Source organism: Heliangelus exortis, chromosome 14 (assembly GCF_036169615.1).
Source record: "Heliangelus exortis chromosome 14, bHelExo1.hap1, whole genome shotgun sequence".
Classification (NCBI taxonomy): Eukaryota; Metazoa; Chordata; class Aves; order Apodiformes; family Trochilidae; genus Heliangelus; species Heliangelus exortis.
Genome location: NC_092435.1, coordinates 4,018,168 through 4,045,193, shown reverse-complemented (window position 1 = coordinate 4,045,193; position 27,026 = coordinate 4,018,168). Strand labels below are relative to the sequence as shown.

Sequence of the window (27,026 nt, the reverse complement as noted above, 5' to 3'; positions counted from 1 at the left end):
AAGAGGACAGGACACAGCTGAGCAGGATGGGTCCAGCTTCAGTGACCAGCTGCTGGCTCTGGGCCAGAACCCCTCTGCAGCTGGCATTGTTGGGTTTCCTGGAGCCATTCTGGGGATGTGATCAGCCAGGAACTGCTGTCCTGTATTCAAAGCAGCCATGTAAGTTTGGACCCCCTTCCCAACATATTTTATTTCCCTATCAGAAATAAAGCATGCATCCATGTCAAATGTAATATATTTATAGCAAAAATAGGATTTTTTCTGTAGCTTCCGTACACAAGGTTTTCTTCCCCATACATTTACGCAGTAAACAGGTTGACTGAAGCAGCATGTGCTGGGCTGACTCAACAGCTGCCCTGGCTTCAGGCTCCCAATTAAGATGGGGTGGCCTCATTCCCTTTTCATGGCTGCTCTCTCGAGCCTGCACTGGATCCTTCATACCTCTCCATGTGGGGGCTGCAGCACAGGTAGGGAACAGCCCTGGGACAGGGGCAGCAGTGGTGCATGCTCCTGCTGACTGGGCAGAAGGGCAAGGCTGGTGCATGGACTGCCTCTCTTTGAATGGGGACAAGTCCAGGGAGTCCCCCAGCCTAGGTTCAAGGAAAAGCTTTCAATAGCCCACCTTTGCTGACAGCAGGCTCCTCCACCATGCTGCTAAATAGCAAGTGACTGAGCACAGGACCTCAGCCCTTTCATGGTGATGAGAAGATAAAATCCATGTTACCTCAGGAAGCTTCCCTCATTCCTTCTGCCCCCCTGCTGGTTGAAAGCAGAGGAAGGGCTTTGGGGCAAGCCCCCAAGGACTGCTAAAGTCCCCTGCAGAAACCTTCAAAGCCTAAAAACTATCAGAGACCTTTTAACCCTGCTGTAAGAGAAGGCAGAGCACTAGGGCACCCTGCCATCAAGAGCTTCACAGTTTGGAGTTCACCTGGGTCATCGCTTGTCTATCCCTGAAGGGTTTGACACACAGGAGGAGGCGTAGGCAATAAGTGCTTTCCCTTTCCATCCCAGGCTGGGAAATAAATGGCCCTTGCTCGGAGCTAGCATTCTACTCTACATTACTATGCAACTCAGGATATTGCAACACACCTATGAGCTGCCTGCACTGTTCCAAAGCGAGATGCATCACCCCAATGAGGCCAGGCTTTGAAGGGCTGCTTGTAAGCCGGGCAGCCACTGTGGCACAGGGAAGGAAGCCAGCTTTCCCCTGCCCTCCTTGTGTCAGCTGAGGCTCCCACAGCACCTGGGCAAAGACCTTCTATTTGCAGGGGAGCATGCCTCTAAACCAGCCACAGTCCTCTCCTGTGTCCCTCTCCCCCCATGTCTTTGGCAGTCCACCTTGGACATGTTCTAGTCTCCAGCATCACACCAACATCTCAGCAGCATGGACTTGCCTCACAGTTCGGTAATTGCACGTAACATGGCCACTCACCAGGCTCCACAAGGGGGGAAAAAAAAAGGAATAAGACAAGTAAAGTGAGTAACCCCTTGACGTCTGTCCTAGTGGCACACATGAGTCCAGGGAAAGAGGATGTCACAGCCCTGCCACAGTGCAGCTCCCCATTGTCTAGGAGATCATGTACTGGGTTATGGCCTGCAATGCATACAGCAGCTCTGCCTGCATCCGGGCTTCCAGGATAAGCAGGTTCACATGGACCTAAGGAGAGAAGCAAAGGAGGTTCAGGTAGCTGCAGTGTGCCACAGGCAGCATTGCAAGCAAGTACCCACCTGGGTTAGTCAGTCTTTTGCCATGGGACTAAATGCAACCAACTTTTCCAGCACAGGCTGCTGCCCTTTCCCCCTCCTCCCAGCCCTGGAGGCTGTGGCTGCCTCCCAGAGCTGCAGTGCTAGAGATTCCTGACACACTTAGCACCAGTGTGCAGGTCTGGCACAGGCACAGTCCCTGCCACCCACAGCAGCCACTCCTGCAAGTTACACCTGAATGGAGGGCTTGCCTGGTGACACTCACCCATGAGGTAAAGGGCTTGGAGATCCCTGCACCAACACAGTGTCCCCTATGCTGATCACACTGTGGGCAGCCACGCACCATGCTAAACCCAATTCCTTGCAAACTGCCACTTTCCATTGCCCCCTCCCATTCCCAGCCTCAGACTAGTTTGGTGGTTCAAAGGTTTCCTGTATGACCCCTGAAGTTGTCCAGCCTGCAGCCTCTGCCCACTCCCAGCTCCACTGCAGCCAGTCAGAGCCAGGAGCTGCTAGATGTCCCACCTTTTCACTGTGCTTGAACTGCTTCCAGAACCTGTCAAACATTTCTGGGTTTGTCTTCTCTGGGTAGCAGGTTACAGTTTTAATGTAAACTTTGAGCATTCGCTCCAGGAGGTGATTCACTTCTGCATAATTGTAGTCATCGTACCTACGGAGAGCACAGGGGCAAGTCACAGACAGCCCTGTGTCACTACAGAGCACCTCACCCGTGGTCTGCCTGTGGCACGGCACAGCCATGGGGCAAGGGGACACAAGGCAGCAGCCACCAGGCGCTGAAGCCCCATCCCCCAAGTGTCCTGCCCTGGCCAGAGAATCTGAACAGCTCTTCCTTGCCTGGCCCAGCATCCAGGCCAGCAATTCACTTCCCTCTCTTTTCCAAGCCCATCTGCAAGACAGCCTGAGTACTCTACCCTCCTCCCACCTGGGTCAGCTCAGCTTTCTCCCCCAGGCCACGCAGTTGAAGTTGGTTTCCCTACCTAATGCCAAACATGCAGTGGATGTAGTTCCAGATGCCCCGCTTGAAGACAGAGGGTTCGCAGCCCTGCCGCTTGGCCATGGCGCTGCTTTGCAGACCATCCACCATCCGAAACTTCTCATCCAGGAGATGCCCGATGTCAGAGTAGAGGCGGTTGACCAGCGAGAAGCCATGGTCTTCCCAGGAGTAATCCTGTTGAGCACAGCAAGAGGCTTTTGCAACTGCAAAAAGGAGCCTCGGGCATGTTCTCAGAAAAAAAGGGCTGGAGACCTCAGGATGCAGCATTATTAAATAGGTTTGTTCTGGGGGAAGCTCTGCCACAAACCACATCATCCCTCATGCAGCTTTTGAATGATTTTGACCCTTGTTTCTATAAGGGCAATGTGAAGAAATTGGCAGCCACTGGGTACAGGGCACCTCCCTCTCCTGACACCAAGTGGGCCAGCCAGGCCTCCTCTCAGAGTTGAGCTTCCCCACTCAGGCATTTTGCAAAAGCATCTGCACCAGATCTGGGCTGCACAGGCACCCCTATAACCATCTGCTCCCCACCAGAAGCAGACAGGAGATGAGAGAAGACGTGGCAGCCCAGGCTGCTGCCTGCAGAAAGAGCAGGAACCTCACCTGGGCTCTGAATACCTGCGTCTGATCCTCGTCACGCCGAGCAAAGTCCTGGTATCCAAAGTCAGGATCCTGCATGTAGCATGCTAGGTTGGTGGCACCAGTGACTTCCCCATTGGTATCTGCAAGAGGGGAGAGCCCCCCAGGTGGGTGAGAGCAATGTTCAGCTGTCCTGTTTCCAGCTACAGCAGGCATCAAAATCTGGGCCTTGCTGCACCATTTGGGGAAGCACTACTGCCTTCTTCCCCCTCCCCCTACCACCATCCCAGGAGGCCCTGTCTGAACTATACATAATGGAAAATATACGTATACATTGGGGAGCAACACATAAGACATGCAAGCCCCTATACTGCACACCCACCTCCACTCCCTGCCCCTTACCTTCCTCTCGGTCCTGCTGCAACAGCCTCATCTCCTCCCTGCCCTCAGTCTCCACGTGGATCTGCTGCATGTGCTCCCGGACGGAATCCAGCTCCATGCAGGAATCCAGAGACTGTGCAAACAGAGGCTCAGGGGTGAGGGCAGAGGTCCCAGACACACCCCCGTACCCCTGTGCTCCCACCCTCAGGGGCTCACCCGCTTGCGGTTGATGCGCAACAGCTCCTGGCTGCAGCAGGTGCCAGCAGTGGCTTCACAAAAGCACTGGTTCCCGGGTGACAAGGGCTTCAGCAAGCCTCGGGCCCTCATCCCCTCATCCTGCTCACAGCCACAGCCAAAGACAAAGCTGGCGAGCGCGTGGCAATGCGCCAGGAGGACGACAGCATGCACCAGCTCCGCCAGTGACCAACTCCACTCGCTAATTTTCAGTAGTTTCTGCAGGACATAGACAGAACAGAAATACAACACACACAGGTGGGCAGGGTGCTAGCACCCTCTGAGGGTGCTACTGTCCCGGTCCCTGGCTGGTAGCCCCCCCAAAATACCTCAATATGCTCCTTGGTGATAAGCCATGGCCGGTGTGCCAGGATCTTGTTGATCTCATTGAGGTTACGGAGTTTGGGGGGAATGAAGTCGAGGCCACGCAGCCACTGGGGATCACCCCCTGCCCGCAGGAACTGCAGCACGTGCAGGTTTACCAGGTACCGGCACTGGTGCCGGGCTGCTGCCTGCAAGAGCAGCACATTAGCATCCCTGCACCAGCAAGACAGGCATCATCCTGGACCCTCTACCTACCTCTTGCCCCACCTCCAGGACATCACGATTTTGGCCTCTGCAGAGAAGTCTGCAGCACAGGCTTTCTGATAGAGGAAGAGCAGGAAGTCTCAAGGGCCTAAGCAAAGCCTCCCCCATCCTCTCTGGCAACTCCCAGCAGAGCTCACCATGATCGCAATGTAGTGCCGGCAGTCAAAGGGCAGTGGGCCATCCATGTGCATCAGGTAGTGCTGCATCTTGAGGAAGCTGTCAAGGTACTGTGGGTGGTAGCCCATTTGCTGGGTCACTGCCTCCAGCCGCCCCCAGCTCGCCAGCACCTTCACGAAGAGGAACTGGGGGCGCTCAGGGTCACTACCAGACATCTTCACTACCTGCAGGGAACACGGTCTGCTTAGCTCTCCCTCAGAGCAGACCCTGCTACAGCTGCCCCACCCCAGGCAAACCCAGGCTCTAAGAGGGGTTGGGATCCCCTCTCCCATCTTGGTGCTCACAGAGGGACACCAACATGTCAGAAGCCACCACAGAGGGCTCAGGCTTGGGTCAGGAAGCTGGGCAGAATACTGCTCAGAGGAGTTACTACTAGTGGGAGGAAAGGCTGCAGGGAACACACAGTGGTCTCTGTCCAAGAGAAGGGCACTGCCTGGGGAGTGGAAGCACGGGGCAAACTGGGAGTGATGTTTCCTTGCAGCCTTAGAGGCAAATGCAAGACCAAAGCAGGAGAAACACAACAGATGAAAAGACCTCCCAGGATGGAGCAGCCCATCAACGTTACCACTGGGCCACTGCACCAGGAGCACTGAGCCCTCCTGCTCAGCACTGGGACAGAGGGGAGAGCTGTGGAGCCAGCTAAACTACTCCCATGCTCTTGTCCCAAGCAAGCTAAGGGGCAAGCAATGTCCTGGCATCCACCATGCAATTGGTAGCACACAGAGGGCCTCAGAGGTCTCCCCATGTGCTGCCCAAGAAGACAGCATGGGAGCAGGTCCCACAGCATACAGATGCATGGCACAGCGGGCACCAGATGCACCCACCAGTGAAAATAGATGTCCAGCTCAGCAAGGAGGGTCCATACATACCCAGCAGCACCCTCCACAGCCAAGCACAGCACTGAGCCACCCTGCCACAGTCCCTCCTGGGAGAGTGGTGGGAGCAGAGGGTGGGGATGTGTAAAACACACCCAGGCAGCTGCTGTGCCCCAACAGCCCCATTGTCACACCTCCCACTGAAGAGCAAGGCCCACACCTGCAGCTCACTCACATCAAGGCACAGCAGGCAGTAACTCTTGTCACACAAAATCACAGCTCCCACTCATACACAGAAGCCCAGAGAGCACCCTTGGTTGCAGAGGGTGAACCTCCCCTCCTGGACTTGAGCCACCATCGCCTGAGGGAGGAACTGTCCCTGTGGACAGCATGGTCATCTTCCTTCCTCCCACCCATCTCTCCAGTGCGGTCACCCAAAGGCTGGTGACCAGGACAAGGCAGTCCCTGCTCCACCATGACCCCAGGCTGCCACCCAGAAGACACATGCAGGCCTCAGAGCCCTGACCATGAACCCCAACGCCCCATGCACCTTGACTTGCCAGCAGCTATCTTGGTAATCAGAGAGCCTTAATCAGACCTTAATTTCTGCAACAGCAGTGTGCCACCAGGAAGTGACCCAAGAGGTCAGGACAGCACTGGTGGGGACCAGAGAAGCTGATGGAAACCAGAACCGACTTGCAACAGTCCCCCACAAAGTTCCTCTGCTTGGGGAAATGAACTGCCCTGAGGATACCCATGGAGCTACAGCCAGTGGTCTTCTTGCAGTCAGCAGAGGTGGAGGACTCTGGGAGGCCTGCTCCTGCCCCCCAGGAATGGTGGTCCCCAGCAAGGAGCTGTGTGACCAGCCCACAGCTCAGCTTCCAGGGCTGCCAGCTCTTCTTGCTCTGCTTGTCGAGGTGATGATGGAGCAAGGGACCAGGCAGACGTGTTGGAAGGGGAGGATGAAGGAACGTGCAGGGCAGTCCCCCACTTAAGCCCTTGCCCCCAGCTGGGCTCTCCTGCCAGCTCCCAACACCAGCTCAGCCCAGGGTCTCCTGCCGGCACAGCACCACCACAGCCACGCCCTCTCAGCCTCTGCGCCACGTTCCTCACCCTCCCCGGCCATTATCCTTGTCCCCTGCACCCACTCACAGTCCTAGACAGTGGAAACATTACCTTCTTCCCCAGGGGTGCTTCAATGTGACCAAGCCCCCTAAACCGCAACAGGTACCTCCACCCTATACCTACGACCAGCTTCACCCCTGCCTGTCCGGGCAGGCGCTGCCCGGTCAGCAGTTTGCACGCAAAGCAGACGGGATGTAGGAGCTCTGCGGGTCCTGTGCCGTCCGAGCAGGAACTAGCCCGGGCAGGGCAGGGAGCCGTGGCAGGGCCGCGGGACCCCGCGGGACCCCGCCTTCCCCTCCTGACCGGGCAAGACTCCGCTATGTGAGCCTTGCGTATCCCCAGGGCTCCAATCCCCCCGTGAGGCGAGACCGCGGTTCCTTTAGTACCGGGGCTCCACCGAGGATGCTCGCCGGTGACATGGCCGTGGCTGACACCTCTGGCCCCGCCCCAGTTGTAGTGGGGACAGAAGTCCCAGTGCCCGCGACGGGGTCTCCACTGCGGTCCCGGGCCAGGTGCCGGCAGCCGGTAACCCAGGTCCCATTGTGCGGGCGGCAGCGGCAGCGCCCCCGGTGTGCTGCACGGGCAGTGCAGGCGGAGAGAGAAAAACAAGTTTGATTGGCAGTGATGGAGGCACGGCGCCTCCCGCATCCCTCACAAAGGCGACAGTGCCGCTGCACCGGTAACGGGACATCGGCCACCGCAGCAAGAGAGCACGACTCCGCCGGCACCGCGCACCGCCGACGGGCATGCCCAAGCCTACTGGTGCCGTAGTAGTGCCGGTGGCGGCGAGCAGGGACAAGCCCAGTGCTCCGGTACAGACTCTGGTAGCTGCGGGGCGGGTCCTACCTGCCCCGGCAGCCGCTGACACCGACTTCCTCGGGGGCGCTCTGCGCTCTGGGGACACACGATCATGGTGAGCCCTCGCCGCTCCGTGCCGTGTCCGGTACTGACGACCGGCGCCAGCCCCCTCCGCCACCTCCTGCCCCGTCTCGGCTGCCGGCAGCGCTGAGCCGGGCACAGCTGCAGCCCGAGCTAAGGGGGGTGTGTCCGCCGCCCCGTATCTGCCAATCACCGCTTAGGGGGCGGGGCATCTGGCTCCGCGCCCCCAATCGGCCGCGAGGGACCAGAGCTCAGTGCACCACGTGGACAGGGGTGGAAAGTTACCCGTCTGTCAGGAGCGGAGGCTCCGCCCACCTCGGGGAGGGGGCGGGGCCGGATCTGATCCGCCTCTGGAGTGCCATCGGTCTGTCCGTCTGTCTGTCCGTCTGTCCGTCTCTGTCACTCTCTCTTTCTCTTTTTCTCTCTCTCTCTCTGTCCGTCCGTCCGTCTCTGTCTGTCTCTGTCTGTCTGTCTCTCTCTCTCTCTGTCCGTTTCTGTCTGTGTCTGTCTGTTTGTCTGTCTCTCTCTCTCTCTCTCTCTGTCCGTTTCTGTCTGTGTCTGTCTGTTTGTCTGTCTCTCTCTCTCTCTCTCAGGGCGCTCTCCCTCCCCCTCTTCTCCTCCTTCCCTTTCGCCTTTCTCTCCTTGTTCCTGTCTTTATCCGCTCCCTCGGCTGCCTCACGGTAGTCCCGGCTGTGCAGCCCCGGAGAGCGCGTGGTAAGGACTGTCCCGGGCTTTTTGAGCCTAACTTGTGTTAGGGGGATGGGGCGGGCACAGGGGTTGCTCCCGTGAGAAGCTGCTGGAAGCTCTCCCGGTTCAAATCCCTGCCCCGCCTCTGCCCAGGACTGAGTAGATACGGGAAGGTGAGTGCACCTCTGTGAGTAATATGTTAAAGAAAAGGAAAATGAAGCTGCAGAAATATAAGAAAAGGACCCGCAGAGCGGAGTAGAAGGTAAAGTGAGAGATAAATGCTGGAGAAAATACATCAAGGTCAGTAAAGCAGAGATTTCCCCGCATCCTGTGATGAGATGGCAGCTGTGCCCCTGCAGCTGATGGAGGAACACGGGGGAGCAGTCCCTGAAGGACCACGGTGGGGTAAATGCGGATTTGTCGCCCCTGAAGGGGTGCACGGGTGGGACGAAGTGAAAAAGCAGCTTGTGCCGGGTTGCAGAAAGAGGCAGACATGGATCAACAGCCGTGGAGGACCCCATGGCAGAGAAGATGACTGTTCTCCTGAAGCAGAAGGTGACTGTGTGGGCAGCCCACTCTGGAGCTGTCCATTCCTGAGAGACTGCTTCTGGTGAAAGGAGGAAGGGTTCGTGAAGGACTCTGTCCCATGAGTGGGACCGCGCTTTGGATCAGGGGAAGAACGTGAGGAGTCCTTCCCTTGAGGAGGAAAAGTGGAGAAACACCGTGTGGTGAACTGACCCTAAACCCGACTCCTCATTCCCCTGTTCTGTTGAGGGGGAGGCAGGAGTGAAGCAATCTGGGCCTGGGAAGATGGGAGGGCTGGGGGGAGAAAGCATTAAGATCTGGCCACGTCTTCTCTTTCTCCTTGTAGATTAAATTAGTTTTTTTTTCCTTCTCAAGTTGAACCTGTCTGGTTTTTGCTTGTTACCGTTATTAGGGAATGCAAACCTTCCTATCCTTGTCTCGATTAACAAACCTTAAGGTGAATTTTCTACTCCCTGTGCCATGGTGGGGTTGGGGGGTGAGCCAGCAGAGGCCTGGTTGGTACCAGCTGGGGCTAAACTGTGACAAAGCCTCCATGCTGCCTGTCCTGCTAGCCTGGGCCTGGCTATGCCCTGGCAGGTGAACCTGCCTTGCACCAGGTTCCCTCTGTCCTCACTCTGCCTGGGACTCACCCCGACACCTTCCCCTGTGTGGAAGCAAAGGGCTACAGCAGAGGGGTGCACAGGGGTGAGGGCAATGAGGTACAAGAGTGTGGGGCATGGGAATAGAGCTTGAGGGTGGCGGTGAACAAGGCAGTGGGGCCTAAGAGGGATAGGGAATGGGTACAGGGAAGTGAACCATAAAGCTGATGCCATGTGGGGACAGCAGGCATGGGGACCAGACAGCTGGACATGACAGCAAGCATAAGGAGTGGTGCACAAGGGTGATGGGTGTGGGAACAGCAGGCACAGGGACCAGGCAGCACAGCATAGGGCTGGGGGAGTGGGGAACAAAGGGAAGACAGGGCATGGGGGCCAGTATACATGAGGACAGGGCAGCTTCCGCCATGAACTGTGGGCCCTCAAGGTCATGGGGGTGGGAAGGTCCTGAAGATCCCCTGGGCAGGGCTAGCTTGGGTCTGAAAGTGTCTCACTGTCTTCGGGCAAGAAGCAGCCTTGGTGATGTCTATGGCTGCACTGGCAGTCCTTGGCCATGTGCACTGGAGGGCAGTGTTTTCGTGCTAGGCGTCCCTCTCCTCCAGCATCTCTGGTGTGCTGGTTTACCTCCCGTGCAAGCCTCTGCTGCAAGAGATGGGGCTCGTGCTTATGCAGCAGCCCCAATGCCTATGCCTACCTACCTGACTGCACCCCATCTCTGACCTGCTGCTCACCTGTCAGCAATGGGCTGGGCTGCTCCAGGAAGGGTGTGAAGGACCAGTATGCTCCTTTCTCCTCTTTCCCTGTGGTGCCTGCTGCACCCCACCACCATGCGCACTGCGAGGAAACCAAGGACTGGGTGGCTCTGTTTGCCTGGACACCTACCAGGAGCTCTGGAACACCCTGCACACACAGTAGGTGCCTTGTACCTGGAGGAACTTGCTGGCCCTCTCACTTGGTATTGTCACCTGTGAGCAGCTTAGGGGTGCCCAGCTTGTCAAACAAGTCAATGATGCCTGGTAAAGCTGGGGTGGGTTTGTGGGCTGCTGGTGTGGTGAGTGGGGTACACCTTCCACCTCACTGCTGCATCAACTCCATGGGCGGCCTGTGCAGCATCTCAGTGGAGATGGCACAAAGTGCTGGTTCGGCTGCCAGGCAGGGGAGGGCAGCTGCAGCCCCGGGCTCAGCGGTGTCAGGCACCCAACCGTGCTGAGAGCAGCCGCAGCACGGCACGGTTGGTGCTGGCCAGAAAGCTTTGGTCATCTGCAGGGAGAGCAGTGGTGGCTGAAGGCAGCAGCTGCGGAGCCCAGAAGATAAGCCCGGTGAAGTCACGGCGTGACCCCAGTGTCTGGGAAGGAGGCACCCGTGGGATTGCCAGGAGGGGACTCAACCGTCCTGTGCTCAATAACGCTGAACACGTGCCCGCCCTGAACCCGGGCCTGGGAAGGGGGGAAGTGGACCCCACCCTGCAGCGTTCGTGTTATCAGAGGTGGGAGGGGTACGCGGTTCAGTCCTCGCTTCCCCCACACTTTGAGATACGAAGTCAGCCCAGCCAGCGGCACAGCAGAGCTTTATTGCAGGGGGAGAACAGGGGTGTGGGCCCTGGGGTGGCGATGCCCCAGTGGGACAGCGGGGCTTGCTCGTATCCTGTGGGCAGCATCCCAGGGCCAGGGTTACACGTTGGCTTGGCCTCTCTGGCCCTTAGCACTCCTCAGCTCCGGTGTCCCCGTGGGTCCTGGAGGCTCCTGGTGGCTCCTGGTGGCTCCTGCCTGCTAGGCTGCAGCTGGGCATCAGCGAGGGTTGAGCCCCTGGGATGCCCCCTTGCCAGAACACGTCCCTGGATGTGCTTGCGGGCACCTGGGAGCAAGGACGGGGGCTTGGCCAGCCCCCTGCACCTCCAATACACCCAGTACAGGGGTCCATAGGAGTGCAGTGTGGGAGTGTGTCAGTCCTCCCACAGATCTGCTCTGTCATGGAAGCCGTGCAAAGGATCCTGCATACAGCAGAGCTTGTGGTGGGATGTCACCCTGGACTCTCCAAAGACAGCAGATGCTGGCGCACCATGCAGTGCATCTGAAGCAGAACCCTATGCCCCTGATGTATCACACAGAGCACCCTGTCTAACAGTGCATACAGGGTGCTATGTGCTGCATCCTGTGCACTGCCCAGTGCAGCCAGCACACTGCTGGCTAAGTGTGGCCAGGGAACTGGGCTGGGGGACCCAGGCTTTTGGTGGAGGCAGGGTGTGAGAGATGAGTGAGGCCTGCAGGGCAGTGAGGGTTTGGGCAGCAGAGGTGTGGAGCATGTGGAGAGCAGGGGTGCAGGATTGCATTACACTCCCATGTAGATGTTCTTGTAGGGGCTGTGCTTATGGGGCATCACTGATGGTGAGTGGTTGCTGCTTTCCTGGAGGGTCTCACAGCTGTCCTTAGGAGGCAGCTCACTCACATAGCAGATGCTCTCAGTGTAGTTGGGCTTCAGGCTCTCCACAAGGTCTTTGGGGACTCCAGCCCATTCCTCCAAGGAACAGAGCAGAGTGAGAAGTGTCACCACCCAGCCAGGCTCCAGCTTACAGGAGGCAAGCCCCTGACAGGGCTGCCCACAGCCACCTTACCTGGAAGTTGCCGTTGTGGGTGATGAAGAGGTCATCAAAGTTCTTGCTGGGGTTGGGGATTCGGGGCATGAGGATGACCCACACCCTGCATGGGAGAGACATGTCAGAGGGGAAGAGCCCTCACACTGCTGCATCCCACCGGTGCCTCATGCTCACCTTTCCATGCGCACCAGCAGGATGACAAGGATGAGTAAGAGCAGGCAGGAGGCAACAGGGATCAAGACAGTCTGAATCCAGAACCAGTGCAGCTGTTCCTCTGCAGCACCTGGAAAGAGCCTGGGTGACACGGATCCCCAGCTGACACACTGCCACTTCACAGGAGTGGTCATGCAAGTGGCCCTTTGTGGTTGGCCCTGAGACCTGGGCATTATCTGTGGCAGGGCTCGGATGGTACTGGAGGATGGAAAAGTGGCCCATCCTCAGTCCCTGCCTCACTGTCATCACAACTGGTTGGTGACACTGTGCTGGACTGGCCTCTCTAGAGCAGCCCTCCAGGGCTAAGAAACCCCTGGCAAAAGTCAGCAGGTACCACTGATGGCGGATGGTTGGCTTCCAGAAGCCCAAAGGACACAGGGGGCAATGCCATTGCCTGTGCCTCAGATGCCCAGATGGATATCACACCTACAGCTTCTGCCTTAGGCCAGTTTTCTACTTGTTTGGCCATCCCTTGGCTGCTGAGCCCCACTATGTCCCAGCCAGTTCTGTTCTACTACAGCCCCCAGAACCTACCCTTGCTGGTGGAGTTGCTGCCCCAGACCACTGGTACACTCCATTCACTCCACAGCCGGGTGTTGCCACAGTAGTTGTTGATTTTGCTGCGCACATAGAAGGTGTAGTACTTCTCATAGTCCACGCTGGGGAAGGAGAAGACATCTCCTTTCACCTGCTGCTCCTGCAGAGAGACATGAACCATACAATGAAGGCCAACACTGATGTGGAGGCTGGTGCGTGGCTCATCTCAACTCAGCCACAGGGCTGCTGCATTCAGGGGGGGTTTGTACCGTCCAACTGGTGTCCTTGTTGCTCTTGTACTTGACAGCATGCTCCAGGCACTGAGCTTTGGGGTATGGGGAGGCCCAGGTCAGCTGCAGCTGGTTGTTGCTAACGTTATGGATAGTCAAGTTGACAGGTGCCTCTGGTTTCACTGCAGGGCACAGGAGATGCCCAGTGAGTGCTGTCCCTATGCCCTGGTGGTCACACTGCCAGCCAGGACATGATGGGGCAGCCCTAGAGACCCACAGCCCCACTCCTGCCCCACAGCAGTCCCACAGAGGAGAGTGGGTGCTCCCTTACTACTCCATACCTAGGTCCTGCAGATCCATGCGCTCACTGGGGATCTCCAAGGTCTTACTGCCAAGAGTGGCATTGATGAGGACATGGAAAGGCTGAAACTGGATGATCTCACTCTGGTTGAAGTGGCAGCCAACATTGATGCCTTGGTCCTGCAGATAGTGCATGCACTCCACCACAGGAGACCTGTTCTTGTACCTGTACCACAGCAGGTTACTGTGGCTCTCCAAGAACCCCCCACACCCTGGCCTCCCTCTCCCTGGTGCATCCCATCCTGTGTGCCCTGGAGCCTCCTTGGGCTCAGGGAACAGAAGCAGGCTGATCCTGGGACCAGCGATGCTGGCAGGAGTGCTCTGTATGGGTACCTACCACCAAATACCTTGTTGAAGGGGTGGCTGTGGGGCAGAGGCACCTACCAGTAGTAGAGGGAGTAGTTGGCTGTGAGTGTCTCTCTGCTTCCCCACATGCAGGTCATGTACTCCTCATTGAAGACAACACACTCCACTCCTGCAAGGAACAGACACTGCTTGGCATGATGGTGGTGAGTGGCTGCACCAGGGCACAGGCACACAGCAGGGAGACATGGCACATGCCAGGGATCCCTGTGTATCACCATCAGCCTCCCTTCATGTGAGCCAAACAAACCCACCTCTTCCTAGGGAAGCCACAATGCAGCCTGTCTGCCTGCAATGCCAGCCCCCCACTACCCCATTCACACCTGCTGTCAGCAGTTGGCAGCCCCACATTTTCCTGCAAAGGACTGCTGGCCAAGCAGCTATCCTACCCACATCTCTGCCATGGGCTCCTCTTGCTCCAGATGTGTTTTTTCACCCTTCATCTGGTTCTCTCACCCTGTGGCCTCTGTTTGCAGCCCCTAACACTATGGAACAGGACATAAAACCCACCCTGCCAACCCATTTAGCTTACCCCACCAGAAAACCGGGGCTTTTACAGGATTTGTGCCTGATGTCTCCATCCTGGCTAAATTAATGTTACCCTTCTGGGTATTTGCAGGTGTCCCTGTGCCTGGGTGATTTGGGTTATGCTGGGCTATGCTACCACAGGGCTGGGGGCTGTGCCAGCAGCTCAGGCTCTGCAGGAAATATTGCCTAGTCCTGCCTACGCAGCTGGAGGCCACATCCTGCAGGGGCTGCAGGGCCACCAGTGTGGTGCTGGTCCCCACACTAGCCATTGCACCACAGTCCGCTCTAGCAACCACTGGTGCCACTTGCTGTCAAATATCTCAATGGAGCAAGGCATAGAGCCTTTGTGAATGCCAAACCATCTGCTAAGATGGCTAAAAGCTGTCCTTAAGGCTCACGGAAAATGGGATTTTTCCCCTTGAAAATCAGGCAATGGGACACCTGGTCCCTTCCAAGACCCAAACCCATCAACAAGCACTGTGGAGACAGGACAAAGCCAGAACTGGGATTTATTGGGTTGTAAAGCAATGTGAAAGAGCAAACAGGCACTGCGCTCTGACTGTTTCTGCACATGGAGGTGGAGGGCACCTTCCTGGCAGCCTAGGAAGTCCATGGATACAAATGGTCTGTGTTTCCACAGAAAGCTGGTATTTTACAGACAGTCAGCCAAGAAGTAGATTTTTTCCCAGAAAATGACAGCTGGGGCCAGGGTACTGGGTGGAAAGAGAAGACATTGGCCCCCATCCCCCACTCCCTGCCTGCACAAAGCACAGCTTACACCACAGGGACAAAAGGGCGGCTGGTGCAGATCAGCCAAGCTGCTCCCCTGCCAGGCTGATGCATGAGGTCAATGGGATCTGCGTATCACATCCTGCCACCTCACCCCACTCCAACCTACTATGGGGTACCCCCATGGCCGGGATCCCTTCTGCCAGCATTGTCTGCAGGGTTGGCAGCTCCAGGGCTGGTAGAGCCGAGGGGCTGGGAACTGCCATGGGGGCCAATAAAGCCATGAAGCTGGGAGCCACGGGGCCAGTGACACTGCAGTGCTGAGGCAGGTGCACGGACACTCAACAGGGCTCTCTGGCACAGCCTGCTCTCCTGGCAGCCCCACAGCAAGGGGCCATGTAGGTGCTGGGGGTCCTGGGGCACACTGGGGGCTCATGGGGTCTCTGGTGTACACCCCAGTGGCTCACTGCCCCACGCTCCCCCACGTCCTGTCCACTTCACCCGCCATTAGGAGGGAGTGACATCCCTCAGCGCCACCACTTCTGAGCTCTGTGGCTTCCTGCCCCTCCTGGGTCCCATGTGCTCCCTTACCTGAGGGTCTTTGAGCAGCAGCAAGGCAGAGCCCTAGCCCGCAGAGAAGGACGAGTGCGAAAAAGTCACCGGGCACAGCCATGGTGGGGTGAGCTGTGGGGTGCGTGCGAAGGGCCTCCAGCCAACGCTGCGGATGCCTTCTGCACCTGCGCCACTTCCTGCTCTACAGCACTGCTTGCTTCCTGCCCTGCAGCACTGCTCGCTGACAAGGGCCCCACCCCAGGCCACTGCAGTGGAGACCATGGTTCATCCCATCAGGGCCCCACCACCCTTCCTGCCCAGGCCCCACGCCTCATCCCTCCCTCACACACACACCCCCTCCCACCCCTCTGCCCCACTGGGTTCATCCTGATGGCTCGTGCGGCCATGCCACTGGGCTCACTCCCACAGGGCTGCCTCCCCAGGAGCAAGGCTGGTGTGGGAATCCCCACCCTCGTGGGTGTCCTGGGCTTGGTCCCCGAGAACTGAGCAGAACCGGGAGTCACCGGATAAGTTAAAAGGGGGATATATGAGATGGGGAATATATGAGATGGGGGATATATGAGATGGGGAATATATGAGATGGGGGATATATGAGATGTTTACAGGGCTCATGGGGGCAGCTGTAGGGAGTTGGGGGCAGCTACGGGAGACGGCCACGGGGCTAGTAATGGCGTTAGTGATGGTACCAGCCATGGGGGCAGTGACCGGGGTGCGGTGTGGGTGACGGTGCCACTGAGCCTGCCGAGAGCACCCGCACGGCCTCGTGTTTCGCTGTGCGGACTGAGGGGCGGCCGCGGGGCTGGGCGGCAGGAGGTCACGTGACCTGAGCTCGCCGCGCTGTTGGTTCAGCGCCTCCCTCGGGCCGCGCTGTTCATCTCCGATCCTTTCTGCTCGGCGCAGGTTCGGGGCTTCCACAGCGCCGCTCGGGACTCTTCGTCCTTCTTCGGTCCCACTTCGGGAGACTCCGGCTCTCCTCGGCGGCGCCCGTTACAGTGGCACCGTCGCTCAGGCCTCTTCGGCGGCGTTTGGGAGGTCCGGGCTCAGGGCGCAAGCGCGGCCGTCGCGGCGTTCCTTGTTGTGGCCTGGCTGCCTCTGCTCCCCGGCCGGGCTGGGATGGCGGCCTTCGGCGTCCTCAGCTACGAGCACCGCCCGCTCAAGCGCCCGCGCCTTGGCCCGCCCGACGTCTACCCGCAGGACCCCAAGCAGAAGGAGGTGAGGGGTCCCCGGACATGGGAGGGGACCCGGGGCGCGGGGCCGCTGTTCCGGGGTTGACCGTGAGGAGGTCCTGGGAGTGCGCTGGGAGGCCCCGAGGTGGAGGCAGGGAGCCCTTCATCCCCGTGCTGCTTGGGCATGAGGGGCCCTTTCCGCCATGTCCCTGGCTTGTCCTGTGTCCCGGCACTCTCCTGGGGCGCTGCCTGGCAGGGAGGGCCTGGAAGTGGCCGGCTGGAAGCCGCCGGGCCCTTGCCTTTCCCCGTCTCCATGCTGGCTGTGGCCCCGTCTCCGCCGCTGTAGCTGGGACATAGGCTGCGGGTGTTTGGCGTAGATGGGCCTTGCTGGCCCCGGCTGATGGTCCTTCCTCTGCAGGATGAGCTGACTGCTCTGAACGTCAAGCAAGGCTTCAATAACCAGCCGGCAGTCTCTGGGGACGAGCACGGCAGTGCCAAAAATGTCAATTTCAACCCGGCAAAGGTGAGAGACACCGGGGAGGTGTGGGGATTTTGCAGGTGCCTGTATGGTCAATGCCGTTGGGGCCTGGACAGTCGTGAGTCTCATTAGTTCCATTTTTCAAAACCAGGAGATCCTTCCTTTTAGGGTGGGTGTTGTGAGACCTAACCCACTGTTCCTATAGAATCTTATTTTGGAATTATTTTGGAACTGCCTATGAGAGAGCAGGTTCTTGTCTTGCTCCACACATCTTAGGGGCAGGACTGTGTCTGCAGTCTCCTTATATTCTGCAATTAATGTGGAAGTCTAGGATGGCAGAAGCTGGAAAATTCTTCATGTTATTTTGGTTACATTGTGGCCATAGTAGGACAAAACAAAGATTTCTTGAAACATATGTCAATTTAAACATAAGAGTTATAGGCTTCATCTTCATTTTTCCAGTCTCTAAAATGAAGATGTTAACTTCCTGGCCTCCCCAACAAGAGGACAAGTAATGACTTAGGTAGATGGCAATCAATGAGCACAGTGTATTTGTTTTCCTTGGCTGTTGTCTGTCCAAGGAGCCTTCTGTCTGTTTCAACAAGTATTTATAAAGAGTAGTGTCCATCTTGAATCCCTGCTTGGTATGAGATGTATGAGTTGCCTAGAAGCATTCCTCTTTGCAAGTACAACAAAGGAGATTATTAGCAGTTTTTTTAGTGTTTCAGAAGTTGATACCGGTGAGACTTATGGTAGGAATGATAAATAAGATTTTAAGCACAAATAATAGATCAGTGAAATGTAATTAATCTCTTTTTTCCAGATCAGCTCAAATTTTAGCAGTATTATTGCAGAAAAGCTGCGGTGCAATACACTGCCTGACACAGGGAGACGGAAACCCCAGGTGAATCAGAAGGATAACTTTTGGCTGGTGACAGCACGATCTCAGAGTGCCATAAATAACTGGTTCACAGATCTGGCTGGAACTAAGCCCCTCACTCATCTTGCTAAGAAGGTATGTTTACAGGAGTAGCTCCCTGGCAGGGCGGAGCCTTTAATCGATACTTGTTTGCTAAGTATATGTTTAGTAGAAAGTTCTAACTACTTGGAAACATTTCTTTGCTTTACATCTCATAGTTCAAAGCTTTCAGCTTTAAGCAAAAAAAAAAAAAAAGTTTTCAATTTTAAGAGCATATCCAGGATTTGTAGTGCACTGGTTGTTGCCTCCACTCAGAGGAACTAACCCTCATCTGTTGTTTGGATATTGTATTCAGCTTTTGCTTTTGGCTTGTATGATATGACTGATTTATTTTAAAGTTCAGATGTTTTCCAAAAGATCTGCTGTCTTTGATCTGTTGCTTAGATTAGGTCCATTCCTATTGTGGAGGGTTTTTCAAGTTCTCAAAAGTCATAGTGACGACTTCTGGAAATAATCAGCTGAGTGACTTACCAGAGTGACACCTTTCTGGTTTTAAGCTGAGAAGAGTATGTGTACTGTGAGTCTGTGTCTTTGTGTATTTGAGACATAAGAGAATAATAGAGGGGAATGTAAGAAATGTAGCAAGTAAGCAATTAAACTTTTGGTAGTTTAGGGACTTCGAGATACCTACCAAATGGACAAAGTCCCTATGAATTTGTTGCATTCCTCTGTGAACACATGGATACTTTTGGTCTCCATAGTGTCCTGTGACAATGAGACTCACAACTATATTTTTTCCTATGATGTATTACTGCTTCCTGGTTTATAGATCTCCAGTCAGTGATTTCACTGGTATCCTCAAATGCTGAATCTTAAATTTTGAATCTTGGATCTTCCTCCTACCCTGTTTCTCGTTTTTTTGTTGGTTACTCATGATACTACAAGATTTTTGCAACCACTGTTTTATTTACCAAATGAAGAATTCTGTCTTCAGTCTGTATAGTAGATACTTTGTGTTTCTGGCTCAATTCTTAGTCTGTACCTTTTGTAGTTGTTTATATCCTCTCTGGAGGTTATCATCAGAGCTGGTTGTAGTGTCCAGGTTGTGTATGTACAGTGATATAATTATGTTTTCTGTTTGTTTTGTTTCTGTTTATACTGCAGTGTAGGTTTGGTACTGTTGCTTTTTGACAAGAAGTGAATTTTTGCAGTAGGTTTTAAGAGATGCAGAGCAACACAGTACCTTTTTCCCTTTTTACATTTTCCACAGCTTGCAATGCCTACAGCATGTGTAGTTGCTATGGAATTGTTCCTATTGAAGCCCTTGGTTACAGTTCTCCCTCTCAATTCTGTTACAGGTGCCCATCTTTAGCAAGAAGGAAGAGGTCTTTGGTTATTTGGCAAAATACACTGTTCCAGTAATGAGAGCAGCCTGGCTCATCAAAATGACTTGTGCCTATTATGCTGCCATCACAGAAACCAAGGTGAAAAAACGTCATGTCATTGACCCCTTCATTGGTAAGCACTATCTCTGGAACACTGTTTTTGTCAATCCCAGATGTTTCCTTCTCAGCCTGCTCCTGTATAGTAAGAGGTAGACTGGAGATCTATATAAATTTGTTTCCTGCTGATAAGCCCTAGTGCTCTGACATGGGTAACTCTAAAACAGCAGGGCCCACCTGTGAGAGTACACTGTTAAAAAATCAGTCTTAACAGCCACAAGTACTTCCTAACCATATCTCTTCTTTCTCCCCAGTAAGTTCTGCTGTGCTCCTCAGCTGTATAACCTTTTTCTTACCCTGCAAAGACTTTAAATGTTATACCTTAGCTATGACTGATTAGTTCTTCTCAAGTCTTTAAGTTTGTTTCTCAAAGAATTCAGTTATATTATACCCTGCTCATGTTTCCAATTTCATTGAGCCTTACTGGATCCCGTGTGTAACCTCCTTTGCATCTTGGCCTGCACCAGTTTACTGTTGTCTGGTAAACTGCCTCTTCTCTCTCTCTTTTGATCTGTCTTCCAGACTTTTTTGGTACAAAATAGCAGTGCTCCCCAAACAGAAGTTTTCCCCCTTGTTCTTAGTTCTGTGGATGCCTCTTCCTCCCTACCATCTTCAGGCCACAAGCAAAGCAAATACTGTAGCACTTATTTTTATTTCCTTGTCTTTCTATGATTTTCAAATGATAGGAACTTCTTTGGATGTCAACCTGCACATGAACCTTGTTCTTTCCTGCTTCTGTTAACCATGGCAGTTGTTGTAAACTTGTTTCCATTTCAGAATGGACGCAAATCATCACCAAGTACCTTTCAGAGCAGCTGCAGAAAATTGCTGAGTTCTATAGACAGCTCCCAGGGCAAGGCTGTGGTTCACCATCTGGGCCAATGCCCCAAGAAGTGGAACAGGCTTTGAAGCAGTGGGACTACAATGAGAAACTGGCTATGTTCATGTTCCAGGTGAGGAACTGGAGGGGGCTGCTGAGTGGGTGTGTTAACAGAGGTGAGCTAGGGAAGGTGTATCCAAAGTGATTTATTATTGTAATTTATTTTCTTTCTTTGACTAGGTCATTAGGGCTGGATGCAGTTTTGAGCTCAGAAGTACAGGAATAGCACAAAACTGTCCAAACTTCTGGGGTCATGTCCACTGCTAGGAAGCAGACTTGCTGCTCTCTACCTTAGTGCATGTTGCTTCACCTGGGCTGTTTTCTCTGCCTTTATCCATGTACAGGATGGCATGCTGGACCGACATGAATTCCTGACATGGGTCCTTGAGTGCTTTGAGAAGATACGGTCAGGAGAAGATGAATTTCTGAAAATGCTTCTACCTTTGCTGCTGCGGGTGAGAAACAGTACTCAGCTTGCTCTGGGAGAGTGCTGACTTCTGCCACTTTCAGTCTCTTTCCTGTTGCCTAAGGGGAGATGAGCTATTCTGTACCAAGAACACCAGGGAGTGTCCAGCTGAGCAACTTTCTTAGCTCGTGCAAGGATACCTTTTTAATCCTGCTCTCTTCTGTTTCTTTCTCCTTTGCTCTGTTTCCCTGTACTGGACTTGGTAATTCCTGCCCATATTGTAGCTGTCATAGTTGGACACCACTACATGGAAACTGCTTTTCTTTCTGTCTGTTGCAACAGATTCTATGCAGACCTTTGAAACCCTGGGAAGGCTGGGTGTGGGTATGCTTTGATAGATAAACTCATTGCTGTAGAGCATGTAAAGGGTTTTTCTGATGCTTAGTAGCCAGTGGGTGATTGATGCTAAGTAGCTCTCTGTTAAACGGGATTGTCTCTACAAGGCAGTGCCAAGCAGTGTATCACTTCAGGAGAGGAGGGTCAAGTGTTTCTCTTGTGTTGCTTTTGTAACAAGGATGTTTTCCCCCCTCTCTCTTTCCTACAGTACTCAGGAGAGTTTGTGCAGTCTGCGTACTTGTCCAGACGTCTGGCCTACTTCTGCACACGCAGGCTTGCTATGCAGCTGGATGGTGCTGGTGGGCACCCACCCCACATTCTGTCTGCCCAGACAGGGAATGCTCTTCCTTCAACTCCCACCCCTCAGCCAGCTGCAGGGAATCCTTCCAGCCCTTTCAGTGACTTACTGCTGTGTGCCCAGCACAGGCCAGTGGTATATGGTCTTAGCTGCATTCTCCAGGTAGGTTTAAATAGTGGTTAGTGATAGTAGGGTCACCAGGGACAGTTCATATTGTATGCCATAACAGAAAAATCATTACAGTCTGACTCAGCAACTTTCTGAGTACAGAAATACCAGATCATGATTGTCAAAGGGTAGATGTGTCACAGAGCTTTTGTACCAAACATAATTGGTGTCGCAGTGCCCTTGACTGACTTGGGTAAGAGAAGTGGGTTGGAACAGAGCTTTTTGCTCTATTCACAGGTGCCTTGGAGGGAGGCTGTGAGAGCTTTGAAGAAGGAGTGAGAAAGAAAGGGTTATTTCATCTTGTGTATGTCAGTAACAGATTGTCATCTAGGAAAGGAAATTATGCCAAAAATTAAAGAGTGCTTAGTAATTTTGTGAGCTCTATAAACCAAACAACCTCTTATCAGAAAAATGCACCCTGCAGAACAAAAAACCCAAACCAAACAACAAACACACACACAAAAGAACCCCTCCTACCTCTTTGTGGAAGAACCTTAGCTATTTAGGCAGACCATCCCCCTCAGCAGTGGCAGCAGGGCATTAAAAAGAACAGCTCTGAACTCAATCTTTACACTTGGAATTTATTAAACCTTATATTGCAATAAGAGGGCAAGGTTACTGAAGCCTTATTTATAGATGTTTGAAGGGCAAATGCTACTTTGCCACTGTAGGACTAGGTCCGTGCAGTCCTTGTGTCAGAGGGAGATTGATGGGTTTGGTTCTGCATGTGTGTGCATGGTTGTTTTTCTCCTTCAAAAGGAGAGTGACTAGGAGAGGTGGGTCCCTGTAGAAGGAGCAGAGATTTCTCCTTCTAAGGGAGTAAAGGAGCACATTAAAGCAGGAGAGCTTTCAGAGTGCAGAATGAAGCAGGAGGTGGAGAGTAAGAGACCACAGAGCTTGGGAACATGATCTCAAGAGATAAACTTGAGATTAAGGAGCCTTGAAAGGATCAAGAAGCAGTCAGCCAAATAGGGTAGAAAAGACATTTCCTAGAGTACAGTTGGCTAGAAGTAAGGATCTGTCTACAAAGGCCAGAGAATAATATGGGGGTTATAAATAACCCTTTTGTATTCCCCTTAAGTCTTTCATTGTTGCTTTCAGTTTAAAAAGTTGAGTTAGGTTTTTTTCCCTAGTTTCTGTTTGATGAAACGTCTTATATACAAAAATCCTTTGTTTGGGAGCTTACTCTAAGAAAAATATAAGTGTATACACCTCAAAGATTTGGATGATTTGGTATTTGAACATAGCCTGCTTAAAAAGTTCAAAATGGTTAATGATGGTCTGATCTTTTTTTTAGAGTGTCTCAGAAGAGTTCTTCTGACAGAAAATTACACATCTTCTGATCTGCAGTTAGTAGATATGGCTAAGGCAGAGCAAGAGCTAATGGTTGGAAGTTGGAGCTGGGTAAAATCAGGCTAGAAACTGGTGCATTTCTAACAGTGTACATAAATGACCTTTGCTCAGATGTCCTTGAGATACGATGAATTCTGTGATTTGAGTGTTTTAAAACAGCCTTAGTTGTCCAAATTAATGTCTGGCTCCTTGTGAACCAGAAGTTGTAGGGGTGTACCCTAGGAATCATTCAGTAAATTTTTTGCTGTGTTTGGGTATCTGTACAAGATCATGAAAGAATGGGAATACATTATTAAATAATTACAAGTATGATTATAGCAATGATTGTAACAACAACACTATTATATATGCAACATACAATATATAATAAGTTTAGGTTTGTTGACACATGCTTCTTCTCACACTTAAGACTTGATAAGATCTGTAACTCACTAATGTTAATGCTGCTTCTGGGCCATGAGGGTTGGATTCTGCATTGATGATGTGAGTTATAGAAATAAATAGAGAAAAATAAAAAGGAAGCAGGAGAAAAAAATAGAAAATAAGTAGCAGGGAGCTCTGCAGCAAGATATTGCTGCTTTTGGATAATATGGAACTCTGGTCTTGGCTTACTAAGCATACCTAGGTGTCCTGGCTTGAGCCAGGATAGAACCAGTTTTCTTTCTACTAAATTTACTTTACAGTTGAGTCTGTTCTATGTAGCTGAAATTAACAGCATGTTTTTCAGTCAGTGTCTGCATTTAGGACTGATAGTGCTCAATGTCTGTAGTTACTGCTGGACACTGGTATGCAGAACCAAGACCATTGCTTGGTTCCACAAAACATCTTATGCTCTGGAAACAAAGGAGAGTAAAAGTGTCACACCTACAACCCTCCTTTTGGTAGAGCAGACCAGACAGTATTCTGACCAAAACAAAGTGTTCTGCCCCATATGCATCATACTCTGTATAAATCTGAGGGATCATGAAGGTCAAGCTCCTCTTCGTCCATTGCCAGTGTTGTCAGAGGACTTTGTCTGTCTGCCTTTGTTCCATGCATTCCTGAATCCATGCATTCCTGTATCTACCTCCTGTGTGCTGCTGACTCCAGGAGTTGACTTTTCTGGGGTCTGCCCTTCAGCCTTAGTGGTGACATGAGCAATTACTTGGGGAGGGAGCATGATTGTATGTATTTGTAAATATTTAATAATTTTCATTTTCGTCACTACTCTTTCATTAAAGATGTATAGTTTAGCTTCCAACCCATAGGTCTCTCTCCTTTAGTCTCTCTCCTTTCCCCTTCTGGAAAGGGAGAAGGGTTAGTAGAGGGCATCTGTCATTAATTAAATTGCTCTCCCAGCATTAAACTGTGACACTAGGGCAAGAAACTCAGAGCAGCAAATACACAAGTTTACTCCTCTCTACTCTGTTATGGTCTTTAGCCCTAAGATGCTTTCAGAGCTTAAAACTAAAAATAGTAATTATATGTGTACAGGGTGATGAATGCCTAGGCATTTAAGATATTCAGGATAAAGGAGTGGTTATTTATGTGACGAATAATCTAACGTAATTGTTTTGACCTTGATTTGCTCAATGATAGGGACTTTTCTGTTTGTTGCAGAGTATAATTCTGTGTTGTCCAAGTGCCCTTGTGTGGCATTACTCACTGACTGATAGCAGGATAAAGACTGGCTCTCCCTTGGACCACCTGCCTATAGCCCCATCCAACTTGCCCATGCCAGGAGGGAATTCAGCATTTACACAGCAAGTAAGCAGCCTTCAAAAAAGGGAGGTCATGTGGTCCAGCATAATACTTGCATCTTAGTTTTTTCAGGAATTTCTTTTCATGTTGAGTGATAAACAGAGCTGGACACAATGTCTCACTCCCAAGGGTTTAATTGCTCCCATTCTGCTATAACCGAGACAGTGGTGTCCTTAGAAGACAGGCAAAATATAACCATGGGTAGAACTGCTGACATACGCTTCTGTTTCTGATAATATTGTACACAGGACCTTCTGAGGCATCTTTTTTTATGTTTACACAAGTCCATTTCTTTTAGGTTCGAGCAAAGCTGCGTGAAATAGAGCAGCAGATAAAGGAACGTGGCCAGGCTGTGGAGGTTCGCTGGTCATTTGACAAGTGCCAGGAAACCACAGCAGGTAACTTGCTGTAGGTTTAAGCTTCTCTACCTCTGTTTCATGTGTTACCCTGAGAAATTTCTTGTCTGGCTGTTTTCTTTGATTTTTCCTATTTGCTGTTGGTGGTGTTTGTTGTCAGCAGTGAAAAAGGTCAAATGGCTTTTTTTCTTTCCAGCGCAAAATCTCGCGTGGGTTTGTTTCCTGAAGTATAGGGAAGTTTCTGTTACTGGAAGTTAACTGTGTACCACAGAACTATGCTCTTGTATGTGTGCCATGTTCAAATGCTTTCCACTAGTCTCTGCTGATGGCTGCTGTGAAGGTCAGGATATACTAAGCTAGGTGGATCCTTGCCTGATTGGTACAGCTTTCCTTAGGGAGTCTCCTGAGCAATGAGCTTACAGAAACTTTTGCTGCAAAGTGTGTTGTATCAGTTGCCAAATACGCATTTCTCTCCTCTGTTCTTTTCTAGGTTTCACTATTGGCCGTGTCTTGCACACTCTAGAAGTTCTGGACAGTCACAGCTTTGAAAGATCTGACTTCAGCAACTCTTTAGATTCCTTGTATAACAGGATATTTGGGCTGGGTCCAGCCAAAGACAGTCATGAGGTGCCTTGGGACTTTGCTGCTTGGCTCTGGTCTTGGATGTGGCTATGTTCTTGTTTATATTCTAGGATTACTGTCCTGTGTCTGTAGAGAGCTGATTAGGTAGTGGCCTTTGGCCAAGGGGTGTAATGCCCATTGAAAAGATTTTTGTGCAGCCTTAGGTTAGGGAGGTATTAAATTGAGAATGGGAGGTCAGTGCTCCAGAAAGTCTTTAAACACAAATCTCCATAAGCTTGAGACAGTCTGCACAGCTTGCTGAGGAGAGATTCCTGATGGAAGACATCAGTCCCAATAGTCGGCTGCTGATAAAGACATGTTATCTGTCTGAGAGAAGTAAATGGTAGCCTTGTCAAATTCTGGGCTGGCAGCTGCTTCCAGTGAGTCTGGGAGCTCACAGTTCAAGTTCCTCTTAGCCTGGTAGGTGACATTTATGTTGTGTGGGACCATAGTGCAACCAATACTGGATTGGCTCCTGGATGTGAGCTGCAGGACTGGCAGTTTGCAGGCTTTGTATAACACTGTTGAGAAGCTGTGTTGTGTTTCAGTCTGTGCTAAGATTAGCACTCCATAGATGCACTGCTGGAGGAGAGGTAATATTCTGAAGCAAACCCAGCCTGGAGATTTGTCAAAGGCTGTGGATCCCTCATGTTTCAAAGTGAAGACAAAGCAGAGCTATAGCTTGACATCTGTCCTGCATGTTAGGAAGAGAGGGATGTAATAGTCTTCAGGCTGTGTTTACTAGAAATAGGCTTACTGTTATACCCAGCCTGAGGCCTTAGACCTCTTCTGTTTGGCTTATACTTACCGTATAAGCACTTGCCCTCACTGTAGTGCTTATACTTCAACAGATTTCCTCAGATGATGATGCAGTGGTGGCCTTGCTGTGTGAGTGGGCTGTCAGCTATAAACGCTCTGGACGCCACAGGGCTATGGTTGTGGCCAAACTGCTGGAGAAACGTCAAGCAGAGATAGAGGCTGAAGTAAGTCCTTACTCCTGGAAGGCTAGCAGCTGGAGAATAGAAGTTACCTAACTACAATTATCTGTTAAATTGAAGGGTAAAGGCAGATCACCATAATGCCTCTTAACAATGGTGCTATTAATTATGACATTTGCTCTATCTAAGCCAAAATTAGGTCATAATGAGCCTATAGGGCTCATGTATCCCATTTCTTGAATGCATTGAAGAAGGGTGATTGTGGGGTGGAAGTACTGGCAAACTTTGAGATGGCAAAGTAGCTTACAGTAACCTATGTGGTAGATTTGCTATAAGTTCAAGATAGGAAAAAT

At 52.2% G+C, this 27,026-nt stretch overlaps 3 protein-coding genes across 8 annotated transcripts in view; 1 reads left to right on the top strand and 2 right to left on the bottom strand.

Moving 5' to 3' along the window:
- Positions 1 to 217: 217 nt before the first annotated feature.
- On the bottom strand, positions 218 to 7,868 carry LOC139802427 (sestrin-3-like). 4 transcript variants are annotated; one of them, XM_071757595.1, is made up of 9 exons: positions 7,465 to 7,862; positions 4,639 to 4,842; positions 4,243 to 4,425; positions 3,896 to 4,132; positions 3,701 to 3,812; positions 3,338 to 3,441; positions 2,703 to 2,893; positions 2,230 to 2,374; positions 218 to 1,657 (listed from the first exon to the last, which is right to left on the bottom strand). In XM_071757595.1, exons 1-9 carry the CDS (start codon positions 7,528 to 7,530, stop codon positions 1,568 to 1,570), a joined length of 1,332 nt encoding a protein of 443 aa, XP_071613696.1. In that variant the 5' UTR covers positions 7,531 to 7,862; the 3' UTR covers positions 218 to 1,567. The 4 variants fall into 4 exon arrangements, with proteins under 4 accessions (XP_071613696.1, XP_071613695.1, XP_071613698.1 ...); XM_071757594.1 differs by having other exon boundaries at positions 3,323 to 3,441; positions 7,465 to 7,858; XM_071757597.1 differs by lacking the exon at positions 2,230 to 2,374 and having other exon boundaries at positions 3,323 to 3,441; positions 7,465 to 7,868.
- Positions 7,869 to 11,516: 3,648 nt separating this feature from the next.
- Positions 11,517 to 15,647, bottom strand: IL2RG (interleukin 2 receptor subunit gamma). The gene is made up of 8 exons (XM_071757766.1): positions 15,471 to 15,647; positions 13,644 to 13,734; positions 13,241 to 13,425; positions 12,939 to 13,081; positions 12,667 to 12,829; positions 12,094 to 12,202; positions 11,938 to 12,022; positions 11,517 to 11,840 (listed from the first exon to the last, which is right to left on the bottom strand). The coding sequence occupies exons 1-8, from the start codon at positions 15,550 to 15,552 to the stop codon at positions 11,655 to 11,657; spliced, it is 1,044 nt and encodes a 347-aa protein (XP_071613867.1). The 5' UTR covers positions 15,553 to 15,647; the 3' UTR covers positions 11,517 to 11,654.
- A 708-nt stretch (positions 15,648 to 16,355) lies between these two features.
- Positions 16,356 to 27,026, top strand: part of MED12 (mediator complex subunit 12) — a 33,356-nt gene continuing 22,685 nt past the window's right edge. For 2 of the 3 annotated variants that reach the window (XM_071758251.1, XM_071758253.1), the window contains exons 1-11: positions 16,418 to 16,664; positions 17,037 to 17,141; positions 17,920 to 18,111; positions 19,374 to 19,533; positions 20,295 to 20,470; positions 20,742 to 20,852; positions 21,408 to 21,659; positions 24,618 to 24,764; positions 25,057 to 25,156; positions 25,605 to 25,741; positions 26,587 to 26,718. In XM_071758251.1, coding sequence (XP_071614352.1) covers positions 16,566 to 16,664; positions 17,037 to 17,141; positions 17,920 to 18,111; positions 19,374 to 19,533; positions 20,295 to 20,470; positions 20,742 to 20,852; positions 21,408 to 21,659; positions 24,618 to 24,764; positions 25,057 to 25,156; positions 25,605 to 25,741; positions 26,587 to 26,718 — 1,611 coding nt within the window. In that variant the 5' untranslated portion in view covers positions 16,418 to 16,565. Of the gene's footprint in view, positions 16,665 to 17,036; positions 17,142 to 17,919; positions 18,112 to 19,373; positions 19,534 to 20,294; positions 20,471 to 20,741; positions 20,853 to 21,407; positions 21,660 to 24,617; positions 24,765 to 25,056; positions 25,157 to 25,604; positions 25,742 to 26,586; positions 26,719 to 27,026 lie in introns of all 3 variants that reach the window. The other variant, XM_071758254.1, reaches the window with a different exon arrangement.